Genomic DNA, 18,391 nt, shown 5'->3' on the forward strand with positions numbered 1-18,391 from the left:
AGGGAGAAAATAAAATACAGAAAATATATAAATATCTTTCGACTCTGACTGAGAATGCTGGTATCACTGTCGCTCACTCTGTTTTCCTATAATAGTCCATGGGTCCCTGAATTAGGTGGCTTTTGTAATTACTGAGCAGCAAATTGAAAAAGCTGTAAAGAACACAGGCTTTAATCTGTGTATGTGTGTGTGTGTGTGTGTGTGTGTGTGTGTGCGTGCGTGCGTGCGTGCGTGCGTGTGTGCATGCGTGCGCACGTGCGCATTTCAGAGACTGTATTTCACTACAGCATCCGAGTGTATGATTATGTATGTGTGCATGTTTGTGCGCACGGCAGAAAGAGAGAGAAATAAAGTGAGTGAGAAATAGAAAGAAATAGATAGAGAATAGAGAGAGAGAAATAGACAGAAAGAGAACTAGAGAGCGAGACGGAGAGAGAGAGAGAGAGAGAGAGAGAGAGAGAGACAGCGAGAGAGAGAGAGAGTGAGAGAGACATGAACTTTATTTCTCTCTCTTTCTGCCGTGCGCACAAACACGCACACATACGTAATCATACATTCGGATGCTGTAGTGAAATAAGGTCTCTGAAACGCGCACGTGCGCACGCACGCACACACACGCACACACACACACACAGAGAGACAGAGAGACAGCGAGAGAGAGAGAGATACTCTATGAGTAGCAGTATGAGAGGAAGTGTTTGAACTGCAAAGCCCTGCTTTCTTCTCGACAGAGAAAGTAACGGAGCTGTAATACCAGCTCTGATCCTGTATATCGGTGACATCCCCCAGTCAAGGAAAGGTACCTTATGTTTTTAACGATCATAATAACTTTTTTTAACGATCATAATATCTTTAAAGAACCTGTTCAGAGGGACCCACCCATATGATCCTTTTATTAATCTGGTCTGAGCTTGACACAGGCTCTGCTCAGTAGTGGAGGGGGGGCTGACAGGCCCTGAAGTAGCACAACCCTGTGTCTAACCTCTACGATTGCGGGTTCAAGTCCCACACAGGGAGGGCCGCCTTCAAATCTCTCCCTCTTGACAGAGATAATTGGCCACCAGTGACATGAACACTGCTACAACTAAGTAGTCAACCAACCCTACAACCCCCTGACAAGAAACCGAAAAATCTCCCGCGAGCATAGGATAGCAGACCGACGCTGTCAGAGGAGGCTGTACTCAGGGCTAAAAATATCAGAGAAGGCTTGAATACATTTACTTTTTTAAATATTTTTTTTTACATAGTTTGTGTTCCTGACACAGGCAATCTGTGTCTGTGTTCGCTGTTCTTCTTCTTCTTCTTCTTCTCTCTCTCTCTCTTTCCCTCCTCCTCCTACTCCTCCTCCTGAACTTCCCGCGGTGCGAGCTTGGCATGAGCCACTTGTGCAGCGCGCATCGGGAACATACTGCGCCTGCATTTGAGGGGCTTTGTAAATTGATAAACCCAAAGGGCCACGTGGTGGATTCACACGTCTTCTCAACAGAAATATTGTTATAGACAATGATCCGTCTCCTTCTCTCACTCGAAAACACCTCTCAGTATCCCTCGTTCACTCTTTCCACTCTGTCTCCTCCTTCTCCCCCTCTTCTTCCTCTGCAATTCCAGCAGGGGGTGTTATGCCCTTATGAACTATTATCAAGAGGGGGAGACATACAACCCCCCTCCCCCACCCCACCCCCCCCCTTCCCTGCACCCCTACACCCACCATCGGTCTGCCTTTCTCCCCGAAGACGCTCGACAGTAGACATACCACCAGCGCCTTACCATTCAAACGTCAGTAGCTTTGGATCCTCATGTGTGCCAGCCCTGCTTCTCCATGTCAAGTGCTGTAACATTAACACTGACCGACTGACCCTGCTTAACCCTAGTGCCCGCGCTACCCCTGACCGTGTCACCGAGCTGAAAACGCCAGTGTCTTCCATGCCCCTGGAATGTCTGGGTTAAGTGGCAAAATTCGGGTGAGGGTGCTGAGGCTGAGGATTCTGATTGGACTGCACTCTTAGCAGTAAGATACTGTACACGCTTAGCAGTAAGTTACTGTACACTCTTAGCAGTAAGATACTGTGCACTCTTAGCAGTAAGATACTGTACACTCTTAGCAGTAAGATACTGTACACTCTTAGCAGTAAGATACTGTGCACTCTTAGCAGTAAGATACTGTACACTCTTAGCAGTAAGATACTGTACACTCTAGGCAGTAAGATACTATACACTCTTAGCAGTAAGATATTGTACACTCTTAGCAGTAAGATATTGTACACTCTTAGCAGTAAGTTACTGTGCACTCTTAGCAGTAAGATATTGTGCACTCTTAGCAGTAAGATACTGTACACTCTTAGCAGTAAGATATTGTGCACTCTTAGCAGTAAGATACTGTACACTCTTTGTGACACTGTCTGTTAGCTACACCGAGCCAGTCTCGCCTTTGTGACACTGTCTGTTACCTACACCGAGCCAGTCTCGCCTTTGTGACACTGTCTGTTAGCTACACCGAGCCAGTCTCGCCTTTGTGACACTGTCTGTTAGCTACACCGAGCCAGTCTCGCCTTTGTGACACTGTCTGTTAGCTACACCGAGCCAGTCTCGCCTTTGTGACACTGTCTGTTAGCTACACCGAGCCAGTCTCGCCTTTGTGACACTGTCTGTTAGCTACACCGAGCCAGTCTCGCCTTTGTGACACTGTCTGTTAGCTACACCGAGCCAGTCTCGCCTTTGTGACACTGTCTGTTAGCTACACCGAGCCAGTCTCGCCTTTGTGACACTGTCTGTTAGCTACACCGAGCCAGTCTCGCCTTTGTGACACTGTCTGTTACCTGCACCGAGCCAGTCTCGCCTTTGTGACACTGTCTGTTACCTGCACCAAGCCAGTCTCGCCTTTGTGACACTGTCTGTTAGTTACACCGAGCCAGTCTCGTCCTGTAGCTTAGCAATAGATGAGGACAGAGGAAAATCTAAAGCCTGGTCGTGGTAACAGACGTTTCTATTTCCTATTACCGTGACACTGAGTTGTTGGTTCATACTTGTCCAAACAAGCAATTGTTCACTTTTCTAAAGCAGGCGAATCAAGATAACCGTTTATCTAACAATCATCAACAACAAACAAAGAACCACAATGACAGCAGCCCAGACACTACAGGGCAGACGCAGAGTGTCCTCGTGCGCAGAAAGCCTGAGATATACGCGTATAAGTGATGTGAGCATAGCTTTCGGTCTCTATATATCCCTCCGTCGCTATCGCTCTCCTTCTCCTGTGAGAGGTGCTTCACTTTGAGTTATGCTATTCTTCCCAGGCAACACCTAAGCGTGCCCACCCAAGCCCTATCCTAACCCACGCGTTCAGCAATGCTGCCTCTTCAGACTGCCAATCTCAACCAACGAGAGACCATGTGAGTGTTACAGAAAGGTGCACACTGTAACACGGTACAGTCTGTTGTATAACTTTCAAATGTTGTACTGTTTAAGTACTACAACAGTACAGGCCTAATCATGCATGACTATAGATAGGCCTCGATCACAAGTGGCTAATGACTGTGTGAAACACATCCACATTGGCTGACCTCAACAACACCGTGGACCAATAGCAACCTTAACATTGCACTCTGTACTACACACTATACCAACTGGAAATCACTCTCGAATGAGATATCATGGGAATGGCCCTACACCTGGAATGATCACTGTTGATTTGCCATTAATATATTTAGAGAAATGTGTGTGTATGTGTGTGTGTGTGTGTGTGTGTGTGTGTGTGCGTGGGTGTGAAGGACCCACCCCTAGCTCTAGGCATGCTAATGAAGAGAGAGCCACTTACGACGCTCAGCTCGCCGTCGAGCCCAGCCCATGTGCTCGACAGCCCAAATTCAGGCGAGAATTTCGATATTAATGATTTATGCTCTATTTGCATACAAACCTAATGCAAACCCACTTCAGATAATCACATTTTGCCAGTTCTGAATTGAATTTTCAGGGCGGCTTGCCACCCCCACCTCAAATAACTGTGGAGAATATGTTCCTTGCAATTCCCCATGGAAGACCCCTCCATAAGGAGATCAGGAGTGGACGAAGGGAGGGGCTAGTGGGATTTATTAAGGAAGACTTTCTGCTACTTTATATGGGGTAGGTAGACGTGACTATTATCCATGCACTCTACATATTCACGCAGTGAGAGTATCTCCTGCTACCTGCGTCTACCATTGACCTCCATATCTGACAGCACTGTCGTCACCTGTACTTGATGACAGGAAACACATTTGGAAGTTTTGGAGTTTTGAATGACTGTTTACTGTATTTCTGTCACCTTTGGAAACCAAACGTGCGAGGTCTCTGGAGCAGATGTCGCCAGGAGATGGAGCATTGTGTGTGTGTGTGTGTGTGTGGGGGGGGGGGGGGGTCAGGCTTGGCACACTTCCATCCAGCTGTGCTTAGCTAGCTGAGAAACAGCGGACGAGCGTACCTTATCTGAGACTGACCTGTCCGCGGACCACTCACAGCACATACAGAGGGGAGGTGGGTTCGGACTGGTCCAGTGGCTATCTGTCCCTCTACCCCTGTTTGTGGGGGCTAGAGGCATTTCCTTGGGAGGTTCTCGGGGCCAGATAGACCGATGTAGCCTAGCGAGGTGTTGTTGGTCGGTGTTGTTGTGCCTGGTAAAGGTGAGTGTGAGTGTAACACTAGACGCATGGTGAATATTTAGCAGGGTTGAAACAGAGGTGAGTGTTACGGGGTCAAGAAGAGCGCCAGCTACATGGGCTCTGACACGCTGACATGCTGCTTAGCCACTCAGCCTCTAGCCTCCCTGCCGGGGCTAGGGAACTTGAACACTTGTCATACACGCACGCACGCACGCACGCACACACACACACGCACACACACACACACACACACACACACACACACACACAACCCGATTATGAGCACTAATGTCATACTCTGAGTGTTCAAAACATCATGAACATCTTCTCTTTCCGTGACACAGACTGACCAGGTGAATCCAGGTGAAAGCCCTGATCCCTTATTGATGTTAAATCCACTTCAACCAGTGTAGATGAAGGGGAGGAGAGGTTAAAGAAGGATTTTGAAGCCTTGAGACAACTGAGACATGGATTGTGTATGTCTGCCATTCAGAGGGTGAAGGGGCAAGACAAAATATTTAAGTGCCTTTGAACGGGGTATGGTAGTAGGTGCCAGGTGCACCGGTTTTGGTCAAGAACTGCACCGCTGCTGGGTTTTTCACACTCAACAGTTTCCCGTGTGTATCAAGAATGGTCCACCACCCAAAGGACATCCTGTCAACTTAAGGCGACTGTGGAAAGCATTGGAGTCAACATGGGCCAGCATCCCTGTGGAATGCTTTCGACACCTTGTACGACGAACTGAAGCTGTTCTGAGGGCAAGGTGTCATTAATGGAAGGTGTCTTTAATGGAAGGTGTCCTTAATGTTCTGTACACTCAGTGTATATTAAAGTGTATATTAATCTCCTATGTTTCGTGGGTTATCTCTTGGGTCAGGAGATTGTAAAAGAGTATCAATGCTGCTGAGCTGTATACATAGTCAACAGCTAGGCCCTATTACAAGGAGAGACTGACTCGAGCTCGGGGACAATAACATACACATAAGAAAGCCCTTTGTTCCATAGACAAAGCCTGATCTAAAAAGGTCAGGCATTCTCGGTTCTGTTCAAAAGCGACTACGTCGCTACAAGGGTAGCTTCCAAATGCCTTTTGGTTAAAGGAGGACATTCCAACACAAAAGCACTTACAAAGTCAGAATGACACTCATTTTCATCACTGTGAGTGACCCTCTTAAGGCGGTAAAATATTCAACAGGTTCCATGATGACAGACATAGTTTCCATGACAGTAAAGGTCAACTAATCATTTCTTTATGATGGGTCACGTATTCACGATCCACTGGTGTACCAGATTTCTGTCCCTGGCTGCTATTTATGACGACAACATTGATCCTCTAAGTAGAAAACCAATTGACTGAAGAGTATTGCTATTCGTTTCATTTGAATATGGGCTTCGATTAAATGATTTCCTAAACAGTGAGACAAAAACACATCAAACTATTTCTCGTGTAAATATATGGAGTATTTTGCAGCATGTCGAAACTTAATGAAAATAGGCCTATTTTTTTGTCTGTTAATCCTAAATCAATTTGCAGAGGGATTGTTTATCTAACAAAATAAAATATCTGTCTTGCCATTCGATATTTGTAGAATATGAGCAGTGGTATCAGCCTTAACACTAAATGAATTCAGGTTGCTAGAGAACGCGCCTCGGATAGCGTATGTGTGTGACATTTAATGAATATTACAGTATATTCAAGAAATGCAATATTTAATATTTATGTTGTAATTTAAAATGAGAGGCGAGTGAGAGACATATCCAGAAATGGCTAGTTGAATTCTGGACTAAAGTGTGTGGTTCACATTTCCTACTACGTACAACTACACTGGCTGGCCCAGTGCTGAGCTATGAGCTCAACTTGAAGATTCCTTTTCCCTAAGATTTTTATCACCGAAACTGCAAAAACAAAGGCACTCCGAAAAACAGCAGTCTCAAGGAGCGCCTGTAACCTTAACATAATCATGAAAGCTGACAGTTCATTTTTCACAGGCCCATAGATCTTTGGGTCTTATAAAGTAATGGGCTTTTGGGAGAAGGCTTTATGAGAGCGAAGATAGTTAACCGCCGTGTGCTTGAGATGACATGGGAGCTGAGGTCCTGCTCTTAGGGAGACAGGATTATTCCCTTCCCCGGGATGGAGGGAGAGAAGACACTACTGTCTCCTTAATATAAACGTGTAATAAAGATTAATCTGTTGCTACTCGCCACTCCAATAGCTTCTAAACTTGCTTGAAATAAGGTTGAAATCACTTTAGAGCAAATCTCGTTTTCTTTGTGTGAGTTTCATTGTGAATCTCAGGACAAAGTTACGTGTGTGTGTGTGTGTGATGCTGTGTGTGTATGAAACGTGGTGTCGGCAAATGTACACATCGTAGTGTTAGAGAGTGTAGGTAAACACAAGATTGAATGTGTTTCTGTGTGTGTGTGTGTGTGTGTGTGTGTGTGTGTGTGTGTGTGTGTGTGTGTGTGTGTTGTGTGTTTGCGTGTGCGTGCATTGTTTGTGTGTTTGTGGACGTAGGGACAATAATGAATGGCGGTGCCATGCGGCAGGGTCAGGCTCACTTACCGGGTGCGTCTGGTCTCTTGATGCCGCCGCCGCTGTTTGAGCCGCTTCCAAGGCCGTTGAACGCTGCGAGGTTCTCCGAGCTGTAGGCCCTCAGGACGGACAGCATGTTCATCTGCTGCTCGAGATGGGCATGTTCCGGCTTCAGCAGCCCCGGGGGACCACCAGGAGATGAAAGGAGACCCAAGCCCTGCAGCCACTGCTTCTCCAGGGGCGGCTGAGGCTGGAACTGGGGAGGGAAAGGGGCACCAGGGCCCAAGGAGGCCCTTGGTCGTTGGGCCTCTCTAGCCGGGGACACGGCCTGCGTCTGCTTCGGCATCTGATAGGTGGCACTGTCCTCATCTTCCCCCTCCATCCCGTCCTCTTCCTCCTCTTCCTCCTCGTCGTCAGAGTGGGGTCGCTGTCTCTCTGGTTGGGCGGAGGAGGACTCGGTGCTGTGGCAGCGCTCTCCATCCCTGCCTTCATCATCCTCAGACTGTGCCTGGTCCTCCAGCTCCCCGCAGGAGGCCTTGTCTGAGAGCTCATCCCCAGCTGTTTCTCTGGCCTGGCTCTGCTGCTCCAGGGCTGGGTCAGGGCATGTCGCTCCAAACCCCTGGAGGCCCGGGGTCCTTGGGGAGCCATCATACATGCCTCCATACTGCTTAAGGAAGTCACTCTGGAAGGCTCCCATGCTGGTGTGGTGCTCCATGTGATTGGACCAGGCTGACTGGCTCTTCTCCCCCTCTCTGTCATTGTCTCTGTCATGGAGGTGGGCTGGGCCCATGCTGGCCTTGAGGAAGTGGGAGGGCTCTCCCTGGTGCTCCTTGCCCTCCTTGCATTGCTTGACCTTGCCTAGGTGGTTGGCCTGCAGGTGTAGGGCCATCAGCTCCACAGAGGAGGTGGTGAAGGAGCAGAAGAGGCAGCCATGCCACGCCACGTTGTCCTGGAAGGTGACAGAGGAGCCAGGCAGAGAGCCTGTTTCAGGTTTGACATTGACAGACAGGTCCAGAGGCTCGTACTGGGACCCAGGCTTGCCCGTTGAAGGCTTGGCCTCAGCCTTTTCCTCACCAGTATCAGCCCTCTTGGCTTTGGGCTCACCACTCTCAAAGTAATGCTGGGACTGCAGGTGGCTCTCTCTCATCTCCTTCTCCTTCTTCAGGGAGCTGAGGACAAAGCTGTCCATGAAGGCCTGCAGGGAGCCCTGGAAGTTGACACCGTTTCCCACCATGCTCTGGTACGCCCGACCTAGGTCTCTGAAGCTGGCTGGGACGTCTGCGGCGGAGGGGCCCTCTGGGCTCTTCATGCTTTCAGAGGGAGTGTCAGATCCCAGGCCATTACGCTCTCGCTCTCTGTCCCTCTCACGCTCCCTGGGGGACAACATACCGGGAGGGGCCCACTGGTGGGGGTGCAACGGGCCCCCTCTGAAGTCCAGGCTGGAGGGCATGCCCTTGAAGACACCGCGGAGGACATCAGGGCGGGCGAAGACGCCACCCTTGCCGTGCTCTTCCTTGTGCTCAGAGAGAGGGGCGTGTCCGGAGGAGGGGCCGCCGCCATTCTGCCGCTCACGATGGTGGCGCTCCAGGTGGTACTTCAGTGAGGCAGACTGGGTGCCTGCGTAGTCGCAGTGAGGGCACCTGTAGGGTTTCTCTCCTGTAAGAAAGATAGATAGATAGAGTGAGAAAAAGAGAGAGAGAGACAGGACATGAATAAGAGAGGAAACAACAGTGAAAGCCAACACAATGATCTCAGTGATAACCAACATTCAACAGAATTCTGCATTCAGCAAACACCTCCTCAGCTCCATTCGGGGATTGGCATCTGAATACGGGTCGATCCAGCTCGATCCAGCTCCGCCAAGTGAGCCATCACTCATGTCAACACAATAAAAACCATTTCACCATATGTTGCTTTCAGTCCACCACAAGAGATAATATTTTCAACTGACAACACAACTGTCTCGATGTAATCTCTGTTTGCATGGGGGGGGGTTGTTTGTGGGTCTCTCTCTCTTGGCCTTGTTCGCTGACAGGCCTCTGCCTTGGCGATGAGACAGTGATTTCTAGGATGTTCTCTATTTGCAGTTTATCATAAATCACAATTCACAGAGAAGAAGCTCTCCATTCCGTCCCAGTTGAATGGCTCTATGGCTATTTGGACCAAATAGTGGAAGATGTAGTCCCTTCATATGAAACTAAAACAGACTTTAACTGACAACAAATGAGCAAGAATGTACATATGGAAAATATTTGTCTGTACATCACGGTAGTAGTATAGTGTTAGTTGCATAATTTGACTTACAATGCAGTTACAACATCTCTACATCAGTACACTGTGAACACAAATATTCATACATATTCTTGCAAGGTCAAATGCAATCATGATTTTTGCCAGAAAAGTGGATCTCGTTTGCCTTTGGAGAGATACATTACGAACAGTATCTGGACATGAAATGCATCATGTTAGCAATTACAATATATTTTAAACCAAAGGCAGATTTTTGGAATAGAAGAAACCATAAGCAGAAATGCTAAGCTTGACTTTTAGACATAGTAATGTGCCTGGCATTTCTTTTGAACAAGTCACAGCTAAATATGTGAAGAGCAAGGGTGGTTGGAAATAGTCCCGAATAAAATCATGTTTGTCAAGTACTGTGTGTGTATATATACAGTATATAGCTATACCATGTTTAGATTGTACACATGGAAACCATTTTCCCCCCATTTTTTGTTTTGTTTGTTGTTGCATTGTTACGCAAGACTGAATTGAATGATTTAAGTCTCGCTCTGTAGTAAATCATGGATATAATTAGCAAATGGCATACTGCTCAAGTCATTTATCATTATTTGGAGGGCACCATTCCAGAAGAAAAAAAGACTACAGGATCTGCAGACCTACTGCACAGTTCTCAAATAAAGGGCCACAAATACAAACTCAATACAATATTGATACCAGAGAGAGAGAAAGAAAATTAGAGAGGGGAAGGGAGGGAGGGAGGGAGAGAGAGAGAGAGAGAGAGAGAGAGAGAGAGAGAGAGTACCGTGTTATTTTCTTTTACACAAGAGCGAGTTTGAAGCGTATATTTAAAATAAACCATGCGAGATGAGCTTTTAACCCAATAAGTGCTTATCCTCTAAGCAGGATAACAGGGGCTTGGGCTGATTTAATAAGGAAACGTCCCCGATGCAAATGATCATTCTCAATTCCTTTAACTGGACAAAATTATATTCTAGGCCCAAAATTAGAGTGAAATTAGAGTGGTCTGTTTTTTTTCTTGTTAACGATGGAAATGGGCATCAACACCACCAAATATTAAACAGCATAAGAAGACATGATTAACCAGGGCAACAGACATCTGAATGTAACCAGTGAGGTAATGGTACTGTAAACAAATAGGTGGTTCAACTCGGATCACCGATCATGGTGAATAAAGTAACGCTTCCTATACTTTTAATATATTTTTTCCACAAAAAGTGGGTAAACTGTTAGGCAAAAAAACGACTGTGGGTAAGCTACGTTTACTTGCATATAATATAATAATAATATAACATATGCCATTTAGCAAACACCCCTATCCTCCACAACACCACTGAATATAACTGAACATATGACACCTCTCTAAACAAACCTTGAAGAGTAATCAATGTACACATGGCTGAGAAATGTATACCGTAAATGTGCGGTGTGTGTGGTGTGTGTGTGTGTGTGTGTGTTCTTTCCGGACCGTTTGGACTCGCTAAGACATCTGCTCAATCATTCGTCAGGGGCATGTGTGATATCTGGGGAATATACTGTATCCTGCCTCGCAACATCACACACAATTTACTGCTAAAGGTCATTATGTACCCGTTAATCCACTTTTAATTGATATCAGTGCAAACAGCACAACCTCTGCGGAACACAACAGATCTCCATGGCACAAAAGAAAGGAAAGATCATTTTCCATTGTTTAGAAATATACTTTTCTCCCCCCAAAACATTTGCAATCAAGAAAATATATTAACACAAATCAAGGGGAAAAAAATGGAAACACAAATTCATAAAATACCCGGGGCAAACTATTTAACGATCACCTGCCAGAGTACAATAGGAAAAGTAGATTTCCATTACAACTATTATAACGTTTCAATGTATCAGCGTGTTCATCCTCCCCGTGCTGGGACATAGCGTCGTTTTGCTCTACTTCTTTAAGCAGTTCCTCGACTCCAACAGATTTCATCTGGATTTGGATGCTTCGTCGCAGCTCCATAGTAACCACTCAGAATAAACACCCAGAGCCACTACAGAGGGGCAATTAAAACAGTTAATAGATATGACACACTTTAAGATACATTTCCATGTGGCTTTTACGTAACGTTGAAAGGCGGTTTGCACTGGAAGAAGTGCGGTTATTCAAGTCTTGTCCAGGCTGGACTGGGAAACCCTCCGGGAAAGGAACCGATCCAAACACCTTTAAGTCCATGCTAAATTGAATAAAGCCAGACTGTTGGTTAGCAACAAACATCCACATGGGTGTTCATAAACAGTAGTGTTGTTACATGCAAAGAGGTACTAGTTTGGAAGAGGGGTTCGGGGAATGTTCGTATTAAACCTGTCCGTGAACGAGAAAGGGAAATAACAAAGGAGAGAGAGAGAGAGAGAGAGAGAGAGAGAGAGAGAGAGAGAGAGAGAGAGAGAGAGAGAGAGAGAGAGAGAGAGAGAGAGAGAGAGAGAGAGGGAGAGGGAGAGAGGAGAGAGAGAGAGAGAGAGAGAGAGAGAGAGAGAGAGAGAGAGAGAGAGAGAGAGAGAGAGAGAGAGAGAGAGAGAGAGAGAGCGCGGGAGGCAGAGAGATGGAGAGAGGGTGGGAAAGAAATGGAGAGAGGGAGAGACGGAGAGAAATGGAGAGCAAGATCACGGGTCCCCATTGATTCATTCTGATTGCAAAGGTTAGGTTAAGGTTATGTGACATGGGCAAAGCCTGGCTCTTTCTCTGTTCCCCGTTTAAAGGTGAGTGGAAACTCGACTGGTTATTTCCCCTAAAGTTATGCGTAGCCATTGTCAAGAGCAAAGACCTTTCTTTTTTTTTTTTACACACAGCTGCTTACTGCTAAATACTGCCTTGTCCAGAAGGGGACAATCTGTGTCTCTAATTGCTGTCACTGAAGCCTAGATTCATTATGTGACTTTCCCATTAAAATGTGAGCATTAATTTGTATAATGAAATATCACCCACTGCAGTGTTCATTAACTGTGGCCCCACACTGTATTCTGCACAATGTTAGCTACCTAGAAACTGTGGTTCATTTCACTAATGGATATTTTCCCACTCACTGTTCAAGAGGAAATGAATACTGTAACATTAGCTCTTTAACTTTTAGAGAAATTTAAATTCACTTCATTCCTTTCAACAAAATGTTAGCGAGTCATTAATCTAACATTGTGTTGCACAATGCGAGCACCTCTCAGTAAGCAATGCCATTGTGCTGTTCGGACTGAATTAGAATGAAGGGCGCATCATGTCCTCTCAGAGTTCCACTGTTTTGCCATCAAGGAGGAATCGTCATCGGATGTAAAAGTCATCGCCTTGATGTAATCATCATCATTTCAACCTGAAGTCAATCTGATCATGTATGATTGATTTAAACGGGCAACACCTTGTAGATACATCAGACGGTTTCTGTGTATGAAGTGACCATGTTGAGTTGTGCTTACGCAGGGCCTGGCCTGGCCTGCTGCATTGAGTGAGTTTAACGGAGGGCCTGAGATGAGGCCTCTGTTTCCTCTCTGCTGAAATACAGCCCTTCTGGGGACCCTTACTGTACCACTCAAAACAGGACATAACTCAGCCCCCCCTCTGTTAGGTAACAGATTTCCATGCTCCCCCGTCCTGTCCCCTGTCCCCGGCCCCTCCTCTCCTGACGGCGAGGTATTCAGAGAGGTCTGCAGAATCAGGGTTGAGGCTCCTCTCGTTGACCTGGATGTGCTATTTTACACAAAGATCCTAATTATGGTAGTGCACAAGTGCTCCTGCGCTACGCCTAGCTACGAGCTACGCTGGCTCCTTAATTCCCCTCCAGACCAGAGGTATTTGGTCCTTATTAAAGGGGGCGTGGGGGGGGGGGCACAGTTTGGGTGGTCTCCCTTCTCTCTTATTAAGTGCATGGCGAAAAAAAAGTGAGGGGAAAAAAAGCAAGCATTGATTTCCTCAGCTGCAAGAGATTTCCATTTTAAGTTCTGAAGGCTTGAGCCATGCCTTTACTGGCACTTAAGGATGACATATTTTTTTTTTTGGGGGGGGGGGGACTGTAAAATGGTGTCTTCAGATACAGAGGTCAGGGCATCAGACTCACAGCATTCACAGTTAAATGTAGAACAAGAACAGGGGCTGATAAGAAATGAAGTGCTAAATACCATGAGGTCTCCATGAGTATACAGGATGTACTTAGTCATTCTCAGGCCTAATCTGAGAAAGGGAGAAAGCAATGCGGAATGAAGAGGTATTGTAGCATCGTGTAGTAGACTGTCACTAGGGCGTACACTCAAGCTCTCCCCTCAGCCAAGTAATTAGAGCACAGCTCTGAAAGAAATGCTAAACACTCGTTTCATGCTCTTTTGTGTCTGATATGGGCTGACTCATATAGCACCACGCCATGGATTTTCACAGGTGGTCCAGTACAGCACTTTAAGCTACATTCCAAGCAGTACTCCAAAGCTACAAGGTACGCAACAACAAAAAAACACACTCAACGCAGAAACATAGTGTGGAACCCATGCTGTAGCATACGCAGCACGTAGGATGTTAGAGTAGCCTGTTTGGACAATTAGCTGAGCCGATGTCCTTGATCTAAGGCGACCTTAGAATCGGCCTACATGTGACATTAGCCTGGATATTTACTGGGGCGTTTCTACCTTGCAGTGTAGTGAGGTATGACAACCTGCTCTGGCTCTGGCCAGTGGACACCGTGTCCACACCATTACTCTCAATGGGACCACCTCTACCTTCCAGCAGCTAACACAGAAGGTCATCCAGGTAGAGATATATTTTGACACTCGTTTGCTAGATATGGCTAAGATTAGAACAGTAGCTGCAGTGAACCACTGAATGCCATTGTCCCACGAACTACAGCATATTTCCAGGAAGCAGCTGTGTGCTCTGAATAACTGCCCTCGCCGACGGTATCGAACACGGCCAAATGGGGTCGACTCGAGTCGTAGGCAGAGAGCAGTGGGGCAGAATGGAAAACGGTGGTAGCAGTAATATCCAAGGGGAACTCACTCCACTGACCTGTGTGTATCCTCAGGTGGACCTTGAGGTGGTGGGAGGTGCGGAAGGTCTTCCCACAGTAGGGGCAGTCCTTGATGGCCGAGCCCAGGCTCCTGTCCCTGTGCTGGGAGGGGGCCTGCTGAACACTCCCCACCGCCTTGCCCAGGTCATCCCCGACATCTGGAGCAACAAGAGAGAGACACACACAGACACACACAAAGGGAGGAGCGGTGAGTGTCACGTCAAACCGTCAACCATGTCAGAAAACACACTTTCACTTTGGCTTTGTCCTCCTTTTCCATCCAAATCTGCCAACACCACACAAAGTAAAACACATCAATGGGTTCACGTTTTGCCGCTACCCCCCCCCCACTTCAAGCTGACAGAACGCTGACAGTTCATAAGCTTTCAGGCTCCTTTAGAAACACCGGGCCGACCCCCCTCCACACTCTCCCACTCCCGTCGTAATGTTTCATCCCCGCTCTCCTCATCTTCTGGTAGCATATGGCGGATTGTGTTGAAATGAACAATACAAGGAAAGAAACGGCTCTGTCAGCAGTGGGCCAACGCGTCTCCGTACAGCGCCCTGATTTTGACAGGTAGCGTCGCTTCTGTCAGAGATGCGAGAGGGTGATAAGAGTGACCCCGCCCTGCTTGAACTGCCACTAATACTGCAGAGACGTGTGGAGACCAACAACTGCTCTCCACACAATCACCCGAATCTCAGGAGGAACTGAAATAGATTTGAAAAGAGTTGACGGCAGCACAGTCATAAGGTGAGGATGTTATCTCACACGTTCATATGGGTCATGACCTCATTACATGACCAGCTAACTGTGTAGAAGAAGTCCTTGCAAGCTCTGATGTGTTATGAAAGCTACACTCTAGTCAAGCAGAATGACCGATGAGGTGGAGTGAACGCCAGAGCCCAATGCCAACATAATAACCTTGTTAACCACATACCCTATTGCATCATGGGTAAGCAGGAAGAAGTACCAGTTCACAGTAAGATAAATTACTCTGTTTATGGCGCCACCCCATTACCCCCCCCCCCCCCCCCCCCCCCCCACATCTGCTGCTGATGTTTCTTTGTTTTCTTTCCCGAGTCCGGCTCATGACATGGTATGCGTGTGGGGAGAGAGATCATCTGAATGGAGCAGCCCACTAAGGCAACCATGCCACACAATCAAAAGCATTTCTTCCAGTAGCTGAATCTTTTATTTTCTTCCCCACCCCAGTCCACCCTCTTTAAGAGTCAAATAAGGTTTCAAGAAAAGCCAGACTGAAGTCAGCAAGTCCTCCTACTGCTGGCACTGATCACATGATTCTACACCCACACTGCCAACGTACAGTGTACTATTGTATTTATGTGGATGTGACCCCCAAAGCAACAGGCATACCAGTGTTGAACAGTTTACATAGCCTTACCTGTAATAACCATGGCCCCGTTCATACTGTACACCCAATTCTGATCCGCATGTGACCTTTCCAAACCCACCCTCTCTCCGAACCAATGCATAGACAGACACAAGGCTTTTTAAATCAATACTCCCGACATGTCTGCAGTCCATATACAGACGTGGGATCTTAATTTGATCACCTTGTTGCAGGAGAACTTTCCCCGTAACGCAATAACTTTTACACTTGTAGTGTATTGAGGTTTAAGAAAAGGCTTCTAAAGTTTGTCGTTTCCACTTTTCCCTTATGAAAAATGTATCAACTGCTTCATAAATGTGCATGAATTATAATCCACATAATAGTTTACATTTCCAGTTGCTGCAGGATTATTTTCCCGCTGTAGGAAACTGGCTCAAATTAAGGGCTCAGAAACAACAATGGCGTTTGCTGGCCGAGAGGACTTAGCACCTCGGAGCGTCATTTGCACACCGATTTTACATGTAGAATCACGTGAAATGGCGCCAGTCAGAAGTCTCCAGCTGCTGGTCCCTAAAGCACAGCGCACAGACGATCGACAGACGAACGCTAGATCCCCATTCGGCACGACGTGTGCAGAGCCTTGAGATCCTACATCTGTACACGTACCGTACTGTAACCAAATTCTCCACAAACACATTTTACACCACTTGACATATCCCCTCTTGGCAATGTGTCCTCCTCTCATGTAGCAAATACAGGTCCACCTGTCCACCCCAGATGGAGTTGAATTAAACCCCTAAAAACGCAGCTTATGGCCAGCCTCATCCTCCGGCCCTCTGTGTGGCAGGGTTAATAGTGATCCTGTACCAGGGAGAGGATGCTCTGCCAGCATTTAATAGTCCTTCAATAACAAATGTTCCAATCGCTATATACTCGCACGCAAACAAATACACGAGCACGCCCGCACACACACACACACACACCAAAACTTCAATGTATCCGTTCATGTAGTGTATGGATGAGTGGGAGAGAGAGAGAGAGAGAGAGAGAGAGAGAGAGAGAGAGAGAGAGAGAGAGAGAGAGAGAGAGAGAGAGTCCCCCAGCGTGGTTGTCCTTAATCAGCTGACTGATCCCAAGCTTTTAATAGGGCTGTTCCAATTACTGTAAAAGTCATCCTGCGCCGTATAACCACAAATATTGACAGTTTATTGCACAACACATTTATGACATTTGAAGGTCACCTCATATATTACACGACGTCTTCCAGGAGGAGCGAGTCTGGGACAGAGAGATTCTCGATAACTCGCCACCTATAACTATTCTCCATGTATTGATTTTCCATTGCTTTATGCAAAGGAAAAATCTGTAAGAGACACAACATTACAATTGATTGTCACAGGCAAGCCACTGGCTTCATCCATTACCCTGTTAAATCCTGCTGCCATCATCTCTCAGAGACTACTAGAGCGCACACACTGTTAGTGTACCATTAGGCCACAGCCAGTGTTGTATATGTCTAATGCGTTAAGTTGGCTTAGTTCAAGTTAATATTACCCAGAGGTGAGCGAAAAGCCTTACGTGGATATGGTCAGACGCTTTCACCGTTGTCATGTCTTAGTGATCGATGTCATTTTGACAACTGCTATTGATTTTAACACGCACCTTTCGCTCATAAATAAAATGACACAATTGAATTAAACATCCCTAGTGTTACTGTACTTCTCTTACTACACACTGAAAACTGCAATTGTGTAGCTTGTTATTTTTCCTTCGCTAATCTAACACACTGTACTCTTATCCCGAACACGCACTGCTTTTCCAGTTACATACAAACTGACACATCCAGGCTCTGTTGCAGTGGAATAATATCACACACACACGCATACATAATTCAGACTTTCTGATTTGAGACCAGCTCTGATTTTATTGGGCTCATCCAAATGTAATGGAACATAACAGAACAAAGGGCTGAGATCAGATTGGAGCAGAGTTGTACAGGCCATCTGGGAGGAGGATGAGTCTCAGTCATTCTGGCTGCTGTCTGCTGCACTACAGCTCTGACACCAGGAGCTCGGCTAGTGACAATAAAAAAAACTCCTCAACCACCAAGGGGGAAGTGCCACAGGAGCCCACCGACACATACAACACCCGTACCTGTTTGGGTGTGTGTGCGCGTGTGTGTGCGTGTCTGTGTGTCTGTCCTCTGAGGCAGCCCCTCCAGACGGACCACACCCTGTTCCCATTAATAGGGAAGGCAACAACAACAAAGGAATAACTGAAGGGAAAAAGCCTCTTCCTTAATGGTGCTCTTTCAATCACACTTCCAGGCTAAATTGTTCCGTGGTTTTGATTACAGTGATATCAATTTCATACAACAACAACAGAAAATATATAAAAATTGTGTCATAAAAACACAAGATGTCTCCCTCTCTCTCCATTATTCTAATGCATCGTGTGTTCTGTCAAAGCCAGTGTCCTCCTCCCTCTATGTAACTACTGTCAACGTTAAGGAAACGTGTGGATTTCAACAACAAAAAAAAGAGAGAGCAAGTTAAATGTGATGACATCATTTGAAAGGCATTAGGCTTTTAAAAATGC

The 18,391-nt window shown here is 46.5% G+C and overlaps 1 protein-coding gene across 8 annotated transcripts in view; it reads right to left on the minus strand.

The window, feature by feature from the left end:
• The window catches only part of LOC115112112 (zinc finger protein 536-like), a 201,189-nt gene that overhangs the window by 49,381 nt on the left and 133,417 nt on the right, over window positions 1-18,391 (minus strand). For 6 of the 8 annotated variants that reach the window (XM_065011870.1, XM_065011871.1, XM_065011869.1 and 3 more), the window contains 2 exons: window positions 14,429-14,596; window positions 7,201-8,826 (listed from right to left, as the gene is read on the minus strand). In XM_065011870.1, the coding sequence (XP_064867942.1) occupies window positions 7,201-8,826; window positions 14,429-14,596 (1,794 nt within the window). The remainder of the gene's footprint in view (window positions 1-7,200; window positions 8,827-14,428; window positions 14,597-18,391) is intronic. The other 2 variants (XM_065011872.1, XM_065011874.1) reach the window with 1 other exon arrangement.

The sequence above is a fragment of the Oncorhynchus nerka genome, linkage group LG27 (genome assembly GCF_034236695.1).
Source record: "Oncorhynchus nerka isolate Pitt River linkage group LG27, Oner_Uvic_2.0, whole genome shotgun sequence".
Taxonomy (NCBI): domain Eukaryota; kingdom Metazoa; phylum Chordata; class Actinopteri; order Salmoniformes; family Salmonidae; genus Oncorhynchus; species Oncorhynchus nerka.